Below are 15,409 nucleotides of genomic sequence, written 5' to 3'. Positions count from 1 at the left end.
AGCAGGGCAGGCCCTATGAGGAGAGGCTACGGGACCTGAACCTGTTCAGCCTCCACAAGAGAAGGCTGAGGGGGATCTAGTGGCCTGTTACAAACCAGTCAGAGAGGACCAGCAGGCACTGGGGGAGTCCCTGTTCCCCGCAGCACTACTAGGAGTGACTAGAAATAATGGTCACTAGCTAGCCAGAGGGCAAATTCAGATTAGACATCAGGAGGTGCTACTTCACGGTCTAGGATCTGGAACCAACTTCCAAGCGAAGTGGTGCTGGCTCCTACCCTGGGGGTGTTTAAGACAAGGCTAGACAATCACCTTGGTGGGGTCGTTTGACCCCACTACTCTTTTCTGCCATGGCAGGGCGTCAGGCTTGTTGATCTGCTCAGGTCCCTTCCGACCCTACTAACTGTGAAACTTCCTGTCATTTACATCATAGCTGAAGTGCCTGCTTTGCAATGGGGTAAAACAGGAGCACTTTAATTTTTTATGCAAAATGTCACTGTACTAGAATTTTATCTTTGAGTTCCAGCTCTCTTCTGAGTGTAATTAGCAGCACAGTGATTCTTATTACAGCTGGCAGCCACTCACTGTTGCCCTTTTCTGTTTGTGACCCCTGTGGTCCTGATGACCTTTCCTGGGGTTAGTTGTGGGCCCTTTTCATTGTTATGGGCTAAAAGTGGCTCATGTGGAGTTGATTATTTCCTTGTTCGTCTGGCCGTTTTGGTGCCATAACTCTAAGTCACTTCCATTTTCTTCTGCTTTTGGCTGACCACAGTAAAAGGAAATGCTTTTGCTGGCGACAGGATCAGTTTGCATGCTTGGCTGACTCGACTGAGACCCTGGAGGAGGAGGAGGAAGGGTAATGAACACTGTAGATGTACATTTGCTTATTAAAGGTTGATGCTAATGACTGAGTGATCACTGGGCATTCTTTAAAAATGATGCTTAAGTAAGCTTATTTCCCTTCCAACGACATCAGACCTTCCTATCAGCACAAAACCTATTGACTGTGTTCTCCACGAACAGCCACAGTATTTTTTTTTTTCAAGGTTTGCAGGCTACTGGTTTCCCTCACTTTATGCGAGTTCTGTTTGTGCGAATTTGCTCTTATGTGATGACCCTTTTTATACCAAAAAATTCATTATATGCGAGGTAAAATCACTCTTATGCGATCAGTGTGGTGGAAGCCCACAGCCAGCTGCTTTGTGCCGCATTTGGCATGCACCAAAGTATAGCCTCCTGTGTGGATCTGTGCTCCTTGCTCATTGTCTGCGACACGTGTTTCTGAGTTGCCAGCCCCATTATGATGGGGGTGTGCTCTGCTTGTGTGTACTGTCTGCTGTTGGTGAGTACCAAAATTGTTTTGTAAAAGTGGTAGAAATGGCTCTGGGGGTCAGTACAGTCGAGGTCTTGGAACGTGTCCCTATTTGTTGCGTTGTAAAGTGGATTGTCTCTGTGAATTCAAGTTGTGCCATTTTTCAGGAACACATGTACAGCATAAAGCAGGGAAACCTGTACATTTGTGTAGTGAATGTATTAGTTGTACAGTATGTATGAGAATTCATCAATGTTGTTTGTTCACTGCTTCAAGGGATTTCATAGCTACGAAAAGAATAAACTCCAGAAGTTAGAAGTTAAAACTGATGTGCAGAATGTCAGTTGCTGCTGAGTTTCTTACCAGAGTCCAAATAAAAAGCAGCTAGTGAAGTGTATATGCCAGCTGTTACACTCATTTTGCCAGACCCCAGGAGGACAGCGTGAGGACAGCTAATGATCAAAAGCTCTGCTGATCACTGAGTCGACTGCCAAAAGAATGTCTGCTTACTTTCTCTGGCAGTACCGTACCTCCCCCCCACTTTTTTTTTTAAAGGTGCCTCAGTGTGAAATGTAATGATCCACTCAACTTGCTTACACTTCACTTCAGCTGTAGTGTTTTGGTTGATTTTAGGGGATTTGATTTGTGAAAATCTTGAATTCAGTTTCTTTTGAATTTGTTCCGTTGTGTTGATACAGTGAAGACTTTAGAGAACAAATTAAAAAGACAATTTTTCTGAAACTTTGTATGGGCTAGAAAAACATAACATAGTTCAACTTTGAGAGACTAGAAAATATGATATGGCAATATTTACTGGACTTCAGTTTTTAAAGTGGGAGATGCCATTCCTGGACAGAAACCAGAAGTCCTTGGAATCTCAACGCCAGTTTATTCACAGTGAAAGAGTAGGATCTGCTGTCATTTCTGACCTTGAGCGTTCCCACAGGTATGGAGGCTTTGTTTGGGACTAAGAAAAAACAAATCATCATCTTATTTAAAGAGGAGTACCTGTAAGTTCTTACAAGTAGCATGGATGACATGGAGAAGTTTGTCTTGGGTAGTAAAGTTGCATAACAAGGTAGCAACACTGGAGAAGAAAATAGATACTTTATCCATAGTGGAAATTGCCTCTTTTCCATCAGGCTAAGATGTAGGGTGGCCACTAACGCATCCCCAGAGTACAGGACATCTCCTTGGTGAGGGGTGGGACCACCAGCCCACTTGGACAATCAACAGCAAGGGGAGGAGCCACCACAAAAAGACTGCTATTTGGTCCGTAAACCCCATGCCAATGAACGTGTGGCATCCTGTGAAACGTGGGAGAGCAAGTGCTAGGATTAGCAGCAAGTTTGTGAGCCTTTGCAGTTCAGCCAGCAGGGAGTCTCACCTCCCTCCCCCTACATCAGTGGTTTCCAAAGTGGGGTGCGCAAGACAATGGGGTGTGGGAAGAAAATATTAGAACTTCTATTATATTTCTATTTATATAAATATACATATACTGGGGACACGTGCTCAAAAATTTTTTACTGATAGGGGTGCGCGATCAAAAAAGTTTGGAGACCACTGCCCTACATCACGGTTTCACATATCCCACAGCTCTGCCGGTTTCTCCAGACAGTCCAGCCTTGAAAATAGGGCATACTCTGTGGGTACAAAAACAGTGACGAGAGCCTGCCCCAGTCCCACAGGAGTTCCAGCAGACACAAACGCGGTGCTCCACCTGCCTGCTCTCAAAACCATTACCTTGTGCCGAGGCTGCCCAGCCCTGGCAGCTCAGCTCCCTCAGGGCCCAGGTCTTCCCACACATGCCAGGGAGCTCAGACATGCAAGTGCCCCAGCTCTCACTGTGCCTGCACGTGCATTGCAGCCACAGCTTGTCACGCAGGCACAAAGCAGCCAGCCCCTGGGATCCTCTGCCTCCCTCTCTTCTGCCTTGGCTAGCTTGAGACCCCTCCCCTCCTGGCCGTGCACTGTCCGACCTCTAGGCACAGCCAATAGAATTGTGAGGACAAATGATTGACATGCATTTCCACTGATGAACTGAAAAACAGGACTTCTTGCAATCCGTTCCTCATTCAGGAATGGATAGGGGGCAAAGGGTTTAAACACAGGGCAGTCTGGTATAAAACAGGACCAATGGCCACCCTAGGTAGATGTCAAAGTAGCACTTAAATGTGATAGCACTTGAGTATACAATGGTTAGTGAGCAGGGGTAACTAACTGTCTGTTATAATGTTTATATTACAGTAGCATTTAGAGGTCTTATTTCAGTGGGGAGCCTGTAGCATACGGTAAATAACAAGCTTTACCTTGGTGTCTTACAGTGTGAAATACGAGCCAAACCAGCACAAGTAAGAGGGAGTTTTGGGGTGGTAGGCTGTTTCTATGAAAACATTTTCATACTATTTAAAATGATGAATAAAGTCTGTTTGACTAGCATTAGTTCAGGTGCCCTGCCACCATTCTGAAGCATAAATAGACGGAACAGGGAGGCTGCTGGAGCACATTAATTAGCATGGCCCAGCATTCTCGATTCATCAAGTCTGCTCTGATGTGTATTAATTAGTACGCATCGAGGCAGACATCTGACACGTGTAGGTGCCCCATGTGACCCACAAATCCATTCAGCCCAACTTTGAACGTAATACTCTGTCTGCATTGCAGCTATGGAGATGATTCTTTTAGCCTGTGAAGAGGAATACCCATTGTCAGTTAGCTTGCTTTTTTCTTTCCCTTTTTTTTTTTTTTAAATGTTACTGAAATCAAGAGCAAATAAAAGACCCGAGAACTTGCAGGGAGCATGAAGCAGTGGTTTACAGCATCTATTACAGCTAACACAAGTGATGACATTTCTTACAGCATGTGATACCATAAAGTATTCCTTTGATATCTTGGGTGCAAGTACTGTTCCAAGAGAAGTGTTGCAAAAGCTATTATGACAATGCAAACAGATTATTCAGGCTTTTTGCCCCTCTGTTCAGGTCCATATTTCTTCCATTCTAATGTCTGTCTCAACTTTGGCATTCTTTCTGTGCCCATACCAGTTTCAGGAATATCCTTAATTTGCCAGCAGGTGGCATCTTCACTTCCCAACTCTGAATTGGGCATTTATCTTCCTGGACTTCACATTGGCAAGGGGTCCTTTTAAAAATTGCATAGGAGTCCAACACAGTGCTGGTATTTTGATCCATGACAGGTGAAATGATGCAGCTAAAATATCTCTTTGAATTCAATTTAGTAGGCTACCTTAATATGTGTGTCCCCCCAAAACATTAAGCAGATTTCAGCAAACTGCTTTATGCAGAACTCTGCCACTGATTAACCACAAAATAAATTAAAGTTTATTCTGTCACAATACATATTCAGAAGATCCTTCATTTTCATGGATTTCATGGTTATTGATACGCCAGTATTACAAATAACTTATGGAGGCCAAATGGATCGGGTGCTAGACAGAGGTCATTGAAACACTACCGAGTGTTTCAACCCATGGGTATGGGTTTACAGAGTCACTGAAACACTCTGATTCATGTAGTTTGATCACCGGTGGTGGAAATATAGGCCTCCCCCACACTGCCCTAGTCTTGCGTGTTCTGCTAATGAGCTGGAGGGATCACCTGTAAGAGTGAAAAGGGAATTCATTCTCTAGGATCCTGCCTGCCCCTACGAGATTATAAACAGGTGCCAATTGTGATGACTTCTATGAAACAGGTAACTTTAAGGAGCCAAGTGGATTGATTTGTCCATTTTACTTATGCAATTGAATCATCATTGGGTGGGAAGTAACTAGCTGAAAGATGCTAACATTTTCTTTAGTGACTGTTACCAGATGTGAGTACAGTAAAAAGGAAGCTTTAGTGCAATGACTTAGCAATAATTATGACTTCGTTGACATATAAAGGTAACATCTTGTCAGTGTGTTTCTGAAAAGGCAGTTATTTGTGAACTAGGGAAATGAATTATGCTTCTGCTACTACTTTTTCAATGAATTGCCCAATAATTGACGGGTGCTGATTCAGGGGAGCTGATGAGCTCTGTGGGAATCTTCCTCTGCTGGGCCCCTGCCTCTGCACTATGAGCAGCCCAGGCAGGGCTGCTTCGTATATGGGTTTAAACCCATGTTTGTATGTGTGAAGCTGGGACAGCGATCCTGGGCTCCAGCCATAAAGACAAGTTGAAAGGGTGCTGCAGGAAGCACAGTTTTGGGGACTAGTTCCCAGGGCTGGGCTCCCTATGCAATCAGACATACAAATGGACCTATCTCTTATCCCAGGATGCATGAATTGGGATCCAGGATCAGATCCCACCATGTCATTAAATGGATGTCTACCAGGAACCATCATCATGTGTTAAGTATAAATTCTGTTTTCTCACTGTTTGGGTTAGTTTCTTTGTGACCGTGGCTAGCAAAAACACTTCCTACAGGGAGTGTATCTTTTGCTTAAGCTCCTTTCAGTACTCATTAATGTAGTTATCCCTGTTATTGATACTTAGGGAGGGGAAGTCCCAGCTCTCCTTGCCCATAGCTCCCTTGTCTGCTTTGTTACTTCCTCCTCCTTTGTTTCTGCTCCCATGGGGTTTCTGGGAGTTGCAGTTCGAACTCATTAGAACAGTTCTAGAGGACCGCTTCCCCTGTTGTCACACAATTTAATCAGCCATCATTTTTTTCTTGCATCCCCTTTCTATAAATTTTGATCATTAACATTGGAAATATTTTTTGTCAGTCTGAGAGTGTGAGGTGAAATCAGCATTTATCAACATTTACCGATTTTAAAAAAATCAAATCCTGCTAAGCCTACAGATAATCCTAATGGAGGCAAGAGCATATGTATCACTTCCCTATCTGAGGCCACGAGGTGTGTGGGGAACTTTTACCTTGGGGCAAAGGCAGCTGTGTCAGCACCACCCTTACTGAGAACCACTGACAAAAGCTGACCACAGCATCACAGTGATTATTGATCAGGGGGGCTGTCAAATTCAGAATTTTTCTGAAGACGAATCATGAATCTAAAAGGATTAGAACCACTGTGCCATGTAGAAACAAAAAAACCTGCAGGTTAATCTCTTGTATACGGAAGTTCTGCATTTGTACGTCTGTTCTTTCTCACAGTATGTTCCTACCTGCCACACAAATGGCCCAGGAAAATAATATCTCAAATAAACTCCACACAGGTGCCCTCTGCACCAGGAAGTGGTAAAGTAAGTGGTAACTGGTACTTTTGCCAACACCCTAAATAATAGTTTATTGCTGAGTGGTAAAGAAATGTTATTGGTGTCTTGTGTGGCTACTCTTGATGATCAACCATCTTTCTCTCATCCTGCTTTCTGGTGCTTTTAATAATAATTGTTTTCGCTGTTATGTCAGAATGCCGGGGGGGGGGAGGGGAGGGGTTTTCTCGCCCAAGAGTGTTGGTTACTTAAAGTAGCAGGTTTCTTAAAATACCATTTTCCATGGGAGTCAGATTTATGGATATCACATTCTGGAGAATTTCTAGTATCTATCCTTCTCTGTATGTGCACCCCTGCTTAAGTTTAAAGAAACCAGCTTTAAATCTGCCAAGGAAATACAGCAGCTGTTTATAATTGGTCTTGCATTTTTCTCTGAAGCATCATCAGCTTAAATTTCACACTTGTGTTATGCACTGTTTAGCTAATGCAGATGACAAGAGCTGAGCAGATGCTAATATATTTGGATATCAATTTCTACGGTCTTAAAACTAAATGAAAAGCAAGTACCCAAGCATGAATGATGCTTTCATATGTAAATACTCACGACGCATTAAAATTGTTGTCCCGCTTGCAAGTTTCCAGCAGAAGATCCTTATTCACACATGTAGGTTTCTCTGTATCTAAGGTATGTTGTAATTGGCCTTGCTGTCCTGCAAGCCTGCTAAGAGCCAGATTGGTGGGTCAAAAGAAAGGAGTAGCTATTGCCACTGGCTGCTGAGAACATGGAAAGAGCAAGATAAAACCAAAGGAAATCAGAAACTGGATAAAGGAGATCCCGTAAGATAAGGTTTAGTTAAAAGCTAATGAGCTTTGCCTCCTTTAAAAAGACAGCTGCAGCATAACCCAGTAGCCCCATGTGCTGGCTGGGGTTAAAGTTGACCTAGAATATACATTTCATTGCTTATTATAAATAAATAGTTGAGGAACGATTTGGTAAAAAGAAACACTGTCCCCCAGCCTCATTGGAAAAGTGTTTTATGTTAACAAGTTCTCTGAGTGTTTACTTTGTCCTGTGTGCTTGCTAGTGGGGTGGATCTCCTGCCCTTGAACCAAGTGAGAATTCAAATAAACCAAAGCAGTTTCTACACAGCTAATATGTTTGCCATTTCTGTGCTACTGAAAACCTCTCTAAGCATTCTGCAAAGGAACTGGCAAAATGTTAGTTAGGTACTGGGAATTATTGGATAATTCTTGTAAGAGGGTTTCAGAAGTTGCCAACAATTCAATCTTGAATCTTTTCTAACAGAACCCTGTAAGTTCTCCATGAGCTTTTCAAATTGTGAGTATGAAGTGAATTGTGAGAGACAAGGACAAACAGTAAATAGTAAATAGATGTAGGAAATGTGGAGTGATATGCTTCTAGCTGTTTCTGATACTGTTTTAATACTTTTTTTTACATGTTCATGCTGGAGTAACTTTCCTGAGATGATAGAGTAATGTAGTTATAGTTCTAATGAAACAAACAGTTGCTGTGTCTACATTTATTTAAAAAACAAGGTAAACCTGACTTTTCAGGGGAGAGGTGATCTGATTTTTTTTTTGTAAATTGATTAAATAGCTCCCTTATGTAATACCCAAGTGTTAAACCCTTCAGAGTTGAGATTTCAGTTTTTGTAGCAGTTTTCAATTGATCCCTTCAGCACATAAATTATACTGTGAAACACAAAACTGAGACCTCTTTGAATCTCTGGTCCATTTTGGCTTTAAAGGGTTTCTACAGATTATTTTCCCACATTGTAAAGGATATTGGCTATATTCTGATAGTATCTTTTCTAATACCTTCAGTAATGAGCTTTTAGTTTTTGATGCCTTGGGCTGGAAACCTGAAGATAGTTAAATGTATTGGAATTATTTTCCATATTCCACTATTCCCTCCCACTTTTTAGTCTCTGTGAAGTCTGAAACTTTAAAAAAAGAACATCTTACCATTTAGAGTGAGTACTTATGGAATACAAGGGGGCATCTAAAGTATTTAATATATTAGAAATCTTGTGTTAACTTCATAAATTCAACAATTTGAAATTGCAGAACCCAGGCATTTGAGGCTAGTCACAAGGCAATGTAAAATTCAGCTAAGCAATAGGAATATGTAATGATTGGGACTTGGCAGCTGTTGTCCATAAACTTGTATGTTGCTCCACCCATAGAGACACTTATGTCTGTGTAGTAGGCAAATGTGCAAAGTGGCTAGTATTTGCTTTGGATTCGGATGATTCAGGGGACAGTGATTCAGTTCAGTGATTCGAATCACTGTCCTAAATCAATTTGGGCAAATCTGATTCAGAGATTTGGCTGCTGCAAAATCTCTGAATCAATCAGGCTCATCCCCTGGAGCCTGGCAATGGCTGCCCTGCTTGCCCCAGCTCCTGGCACTTTTGAAAAAAAAAAAAAAAAAAAAAAAAGCCCTGACTCACTCAGTGCTGCCAGGTGGGGGGTGATCCCCGCTGCCCTGTACTGCCCCATGCTGCATGGGGGGCTCCTCACAAGCCCCTTGACCCCCACTTGATGCTCCATCCTCCCTCCCCCCCCATAGGTGCCCTGCCTGGGCCAGCTCTGACACTAAGAAAAAAAAAAAGTGGTGGAGGGCAGGAGACTCATGGCATAGCCTCCCATTGAGTGGGGGGCAGCAGGGATGGCCCACCCACTTGGTGAGCACCGGGGCTTTTCTTTAAAGGGCCAGGAGCTGGGGGGAGGCAGGGCAGCCTTGGCAGGACTGGAAGAAGGCGGGGGCTGGGGGACTGGGAGAGGCTGGTAGGGGTCCCCCATGGTCTCCTAAGCCCTCCCCACCCCTAGTACTTACCAGCTGTGAGTCCAGGTCCAGCTCCCTGCTGTAGCCACTGCAGGCTGCCTGACTCATCAAAGCTCTCTGAATCTTTCCCAACAATTCATAGAGCTTTGAATAGATTTGGACCTTTAAATTGGTCCCCAATTCGATCCAGATTTGGCCATTGAATCAGGCCAAATCTTCTCTGAATCGAATTGAACCCGAAGCTTTGCACAGTGCTACTGTGTAGAGTGCACAATGGATTTACATACCGTTTGCATATTTTTGTTTGTTTAGTATCTCTTTGCCATGGGTGTCCTGGCAGTTCTGCTGGTAAAATAGCAATACTGTATGTAACTCTGGTAAATAATACAAAACCTCAATTCCCCCCCCCCCCTTCCCATTTTATAATTTTGTAGTCTTTGTAATGCATTAAAATTTTTAAATCTACAAACTTATTATTCGTCTCTGTGCAGTACTGTCCTAGAGTATTGTCATGCACTGAATGATGGAAAATCTCCTGGTCTTGAAGGTGTGAATGTACTTTGATTCTAGTTTCCAACCATATTTCTGTGTATATAAGAAGAAATAAGGAGGAAAAAAATCTACAGTAAATTTTAGATTTTCTTTCTTTTTTGTTACAGTTGTTTCAGTGCCTTGTCGTAGTCTGGAGTGCTGTGCTTTCACTTCTGTAATCTGGCACTATGCATCTGGATCCTGGACCCATACAGGCACTATTTTTCCTCACTCTTACAGTTCTCTTCTGCACTACAAGTTCAGGTAAGGCTTTGTTGTGAAGTACGTCACTAGCTTGGAAATGAAAGCATGTGCATTCATGCATCCCTTTTTAAATCTCACTTGCCATCTGAAAGTCAGGTGCCTGAAAATGTCTTAATCTGAATACCCAAATTACTTAGCTTAACATTTTAGAAAATGACAAGTGAATATTTAGCATGGATAAATATTTGATCACTTAGGATTATCACTTTCCTTCTTTGGGAAATCAATTCAGTATTCTAACTAAACTATGAAGAATGAACAAATAAAATGGAAGTTGAGTTAAAACAAAACACCCCAAAACATTGTTTTAAACAACAGATCTGCTCTCTGTGTAGTCAGCTTCCTTTAATTGACCAAAGAATAAGTTATTACTAGCTTACTGTGAACAGCAAATATACTTCAATGAGAGTGAATGAGATTTTATTCTTAAAGCAGTATGAGAGTAGAGTGGATATTATCAGATCGTTGATGCTGTGAATTACGCCAAATGAATCCACATTGAAAATGAGGTTTTCTAAGGGTGCATACAGAGTTTTGGTGAGGTTAGATCATGTTAAAAATGGCCACTACCTCTAACTTACTTTGTCCAGATGCAGACCTTATGTTTAGATCCCTAATTAGGTGGATCTAAGTACAAACTGTATAGAAGTTCAGGGCAGTTGGGTTGGTCTAAAAAATTGTTGACCTGTTCTAAGTTAACTGTACTTCCAAGGTAGTCTAACTTTAGATTGGGTCTGCAAGACATATCTAACTGAACTTCTCTACAGTACCCAGTGCAGCCCCAAGACTGGGAAAGCCCAGCCATTGCCTCCAGTCTCAGGGCTGTGCTTTCCCTACCTGCCCCCAGCCTCCTTGCACCAGGCTATTTTTTAGCTCCCTGGCCCTCCCACCACCCCCAAATGGATAACACCCCCCCTTATGGATCAGCCAGCCCTCCATGCCACCCTCTGAGCCTGCCTCCCTCCCCCCAATCCTGCAAGCTGCTGCCAGTAACAGTTTTTACCAGCATTCGCTGGGGGAGGGGTATTGGTTCACTGGGGGATGTCATCTGGTGGTGGGGGGAGTTTGGGAGCTAAAAATAGCTCCTGTTCTTTGGGATTAGGGGGCAGAGCCCCCAACCCCTCCATAGACCCTGCTTGCCCCCATCAGTAATCCATCCTGAGCTTGCTTGCTGACCATTTTCCTCCCCGCCCACAAGCTTCCGCAATCCCCCCATCCCAACTTACCTTTGATTGGGTGGCCATTTTTAACCTATCTAACCTTCCCCAACCTTCCTGAATGTTTGTACGTATTAAAACTGTAGTTGAGTGAAGAAGCTAAAGACATGGAGTTGCAAAGATTTAAGTGATGGCACTGTTTGCTGGTAGACTTTTTTACTGGTAGACATTCGCAGCTTACAACAACCATTACTCTTCTCTCAAAGACCAGCTCATTTGCTTCACTAGGGGCTAGGTAAAGCATTTTTGTACTTCAAAGCTAACTACATGTGGATTCATTGTAGTTTTTCAGGGTGAAAATAACTGCAGTTTTTCATCTGAAAATGATCTGTGTTAACAGTGTGGTAATGGGCCAATTTTAGAAGGAAACTGAATTGAGTGGAACCACTCACAGGAAGCTTCCTTTCTCTCCAGGTGTCACTTAATATCAGTATGAACCATACTATATAGTATAATTATTTACAGCACACTTACAAGCTACAAAATATTTTTCTCTGTCATTTTTGTTTGCTTGGCAAACAGATTTCTTTTTCCTCTTTATTTCTAACAGAACTGAAGTCAGTAAGATTATTTTGTGTACCACTATCTGTTCATAGAAATCATAGAAATTAAGGGCTGGAAGGGACCTCAAAAGATTGAGTCCATACCCCTGCTCTGGGCAGGAATACTGCTGAGATCAAAAGAGTGCAGCAAGGTGTCTGTCCAGTCTTGTTTTGAAGACTTCCAAGGTTGGGGACTGCACCACCTCCTTTGGAATTCTATCTCAGATTCTGGTTACCCTTATCATAAAGAAGGGTACCTTCCTTGCATCTAACCTGAAACCATCCTCTAACAGTTTTTATGGCCATTGCTCTTGTCCTCTCTGGGGTGCCCTAGTGAACAGTTTTTCTCCCAGCTCCTGATATTTACCCCTTACATAAATACAGACAGCTACCCACCTCAGTCTTCTCTTCCCCAGGCTGAACAGTCCCAGATCCCTTGGTCTTTCCTCATGAGGCTTGTCCTCCAGGCCCTTAATCATTATTAGAGAGTGACATGTGGCCAGATGTGCCCCTGGTTGAGAATTCATGCTCTAGCGTGACCACTTTTCCCCATAACTTAGTATTGTCCACAAGCTTGGCCAGCATGCTTTCCACAATCTCCTCTAAATCGTTGATAAAGATGTTGAACAGCACGGGGACAAGAACCCCTGGCCACCACCTGCCAAAATGATACAGACCTGTCCACTAACACTCTCTGGGTTTGACCCCTTAGCCAGTTCCCAGCCCACTTGACCGTGGACTCTGCTGACCCACAATCCCCCTGTTTTTTTATAAGTATGTCATGGGATACCATATCAAAGGCCTTTTTAAAATCCAAACACATGACATCATCTGCATCTCTCGCATCTAAGTGGTTTGTTACTTGATCATAGAAGGAGACAAGGTTGATCAGATGTGACCTGCCCGCAACAAAACCATGTTGGCTATCCTTCAGCATCATGCCTTCTGCCAGCCTCTCACAAATGGACTTCTTGATAATTTTTTCCAAAATTTTACCCAGTATTGAGGTTAAACTGATTGCCCTATAGTTTCCTGGATCCTCCCTCCTCCCCTTCCTAAAGATTAGCACCACATTGGCCCTTTTCCAGTGTTCCAGGACCTCTCCCAAGCACCACAAGTTTTCAGGTACCTTCGTCAACAGTCCCGCAATGACTCCAGTTGATTCCCTTAGCACTCTTGTAGTCCATCTGGTCCTGCTGACTTGAAGACATTCAGCTGCTCTTAAGTGCTCCCTCACCAGTTTGACACTGACCATTGGTTGGCAACTGTGCCCCACCATCCATCCAGTATCCCACCAGGCAGGCGACCACCATTTGTATGCAGGAACACCAGCACAAAGTATTCATTAAAGAGTTCAGCTTTCTCCTAACTGTTATCAATTGTCCTGTCCCATTCTGCAAGGGCCCCACATTTCTCTGGGTCTTCCTCCTGCTCTCTGTATCAGCTTTGGTTGCTGATTCAATTTGGAGAAGATTTGGCCTGATTCAGAGGCCAAATCACCAAATCCAAATAGCATTAGGAGACCAAAATAATCCCCGAATCGATTCGGAAAAAGATTTGGAGATTCAGAAGGCAGTCTTTTAGGGGAACAGAAACTGAGAAGAGGGAGGGGAAGTGGCGGGGGGGTGGGGGAAGACTGACATCTGTAGCTGGCCAGTAACTGTGATCTTTTCCTGAGTCCCCTTCCAGTCACAGTGCTTGGGGCAGTGGGTGCATAGAAAAAGCATATAAGCTTCTTTCTGCAGCCTTTCTGTCCCTTTTGTGAGCTGTTTCTGCCTGAGCAAAAGAGGTCTGGGCAGCTGGCCCAGAAACAGGTGGATGGGCAGAGCTCTAACCAGCACCAGGAAGGCCCCCTGTTCCAGGCTACCATCCCTGCTGTTTTTATCCAAATCTGCCTTAACACATACAAATGACACAAGTTTTTCTTTCAGCAGTTTGAGGTGCAGTTTCCCAGAGACCTCTGCACCTATCTCCTTGAAACTTGGCAGATGTTGTGTGCTCAGAAGGGGCTACCATCCCTGCTGTTTTCATCCAAATCTGCCAAAAAATAAAAAAGTTCTAGGTATTTCATTGATTTCCCCATTATAGCCTATGGCTGAATCACCAAATCTCTTCAAATCAGTGCTGAATCTTCCAAAGCTGATTCGGCCAAATAGATTCAGGACAGTGATCCAAATTTCTGAATCAAATTACTGTCCTCCAAATCGGCCGAATCAGGATCAAATACTTCCCTTTTTGTGCAGGTCTAGTGATCACTGTGGCAGGCCAGTAGCGGGGGCTCCTGCACTGAGCCACCCACCTCACTGCACCCCACCACCTTCCAGGCTCCGAATGCCTTCCTGGGGGCACCTTGCATCTGGCTGACCCCCTTCCTAGAGCACATCTGCTAGCCTGGGGGTAGAGCTGCCATCACCAGGAGACGGGGCTTAATTCTGGTACTGCGTCCCCTGGGAAGCATAGGCGTAGTAGCCCTCGAGGGTACTTGACTCACTTCAAGAACTTGGGGTGCATCCCTCAGTCGGAAGCACAAGTAGTGGTGTCCCTTAGTCAGCCGAACGAAGGGGACCTCAAGGCATAATCTAGACCCACTCCCAATGAGTCTCCCATGCTAGGTACAAAGGAGAATTTTATTAGTTACAAGGAGTAGGGTTGGAATAGGGTGCACAGTTGAGTAGTATCAGAGAAATCCCATAGAGCAAACATTGTGGCTGGAGTAGCCTTTGAACATGCATCTGAGTTACTGCAAGCTATATAGTTAGATCTCAGGTACCTTACAAGTATCATCCAGAGGCAGGTGGAGAGTCCCTCTGGAGGCAGGCAGTTCCTTGATCATGAGTTTTGAGAGAGAGAGCAAGTTTCAGATGGTCCAGCTCTCTGAGTTTTCCTCATGGTGGCTGCCTCTCTCCTGGGCAGTCCTTAACTTTATATAGCTCTTATGACCTCATTTACCTGGTCCAATGGAGGCCAGCACCTGTTGGCTGTCTCAGGTAATTTTGAAGCCATTGGCTCTCCTTTTTGAGAACTTGTGGAGGTCAGGTGAGGGAGGTCCCCGATGACTGGAAAGGGGCAGATACAGTGCCCATCTTTAAAAAGGGGAAGAAGGTGGATCTGGGGAACTACAGACTAGTCAGCCTGACATTTATGCATGGAAAGATCATGGAGCAGGTCCTCAAAGAATACATTATGAAGGAGCTAGAGGAAAACAAGATGATCAGGAACAGTCAGCATGGATTCACCAAGAGCAAGTCATGCCTGGCCAATCTGATTCCTTCTGTGATAGTGACAAGCTCTGTGGATGAAGGGAGAGCAGTGGACCTTGGCTTTTGCAAGGCTTTTGACACGGTCTCCCACAATATCCTCATTAACAAGTTAAAGAAATTCAGATCAGATGAAAGTACTGTAAGGTGGATATGTAACTGGTTGGATCATCTCACTCAGCAAGTGTCTGTAGTGGCTCAATATCTAGTTGACAGGGGATATCAAGTGGATGTGGATGACCTCTACCTGACTCAAGAAGTCTATGGGCCAATGAGAGGCAAAGCGCTGCTCGACCTGGTACTGGCTACGG

At 43.8% G+C, this 15,409-nt stretch overlaps 1 protein-coding gene across 4 annotated transcripts in view; it reads left to right on the top strand.

Moving 5' to 3' along the window:
* CDON (cell adhesion associated, oncogene regulated) overlaps window positions 1-15,409 on the top strand; it is a 134,003-nt gene that overhangs the window by 61,286 nt on the left and 57,308 nt on the right. For all 4 annotated transcript variants that reach the window (XM_019546948.1, XM_019546949.1, XM_019546946.1 and 1 more), the window contains exon 2: window positions 9,947-10,082. In XM_019546948.1, coding sequence (XP_019402493.1) covers window positions 10,007-10,082 — 76 coding nt within the window. In that variant the 5' untranslated portion in view covers window positions 9,947-10,006. The remainder of the gene's footprint in view (window positions 1-9,946; window positions 10,083-15,409) is intronic.

Source organism: Crocodylus porosus, unplaced genomic scaffold (assembly GCF_001723895.1).
Source record: "Crocodylus porosus isolate Cpor-Errol unplaced genomic scaffold, CroPor_comp1, whole genome shotgun sequence".
NCBI lineage: Eukaryota > Metazoa > Chordata > Crocodylia > Crocodylidae > Crocodylus > Crocodylus porosus.
The sequence above is the reverse complement of the archived record's forward strand: the minus strand, read 5'-3'. Positions and strand labels throughout refer to the sequence as shown.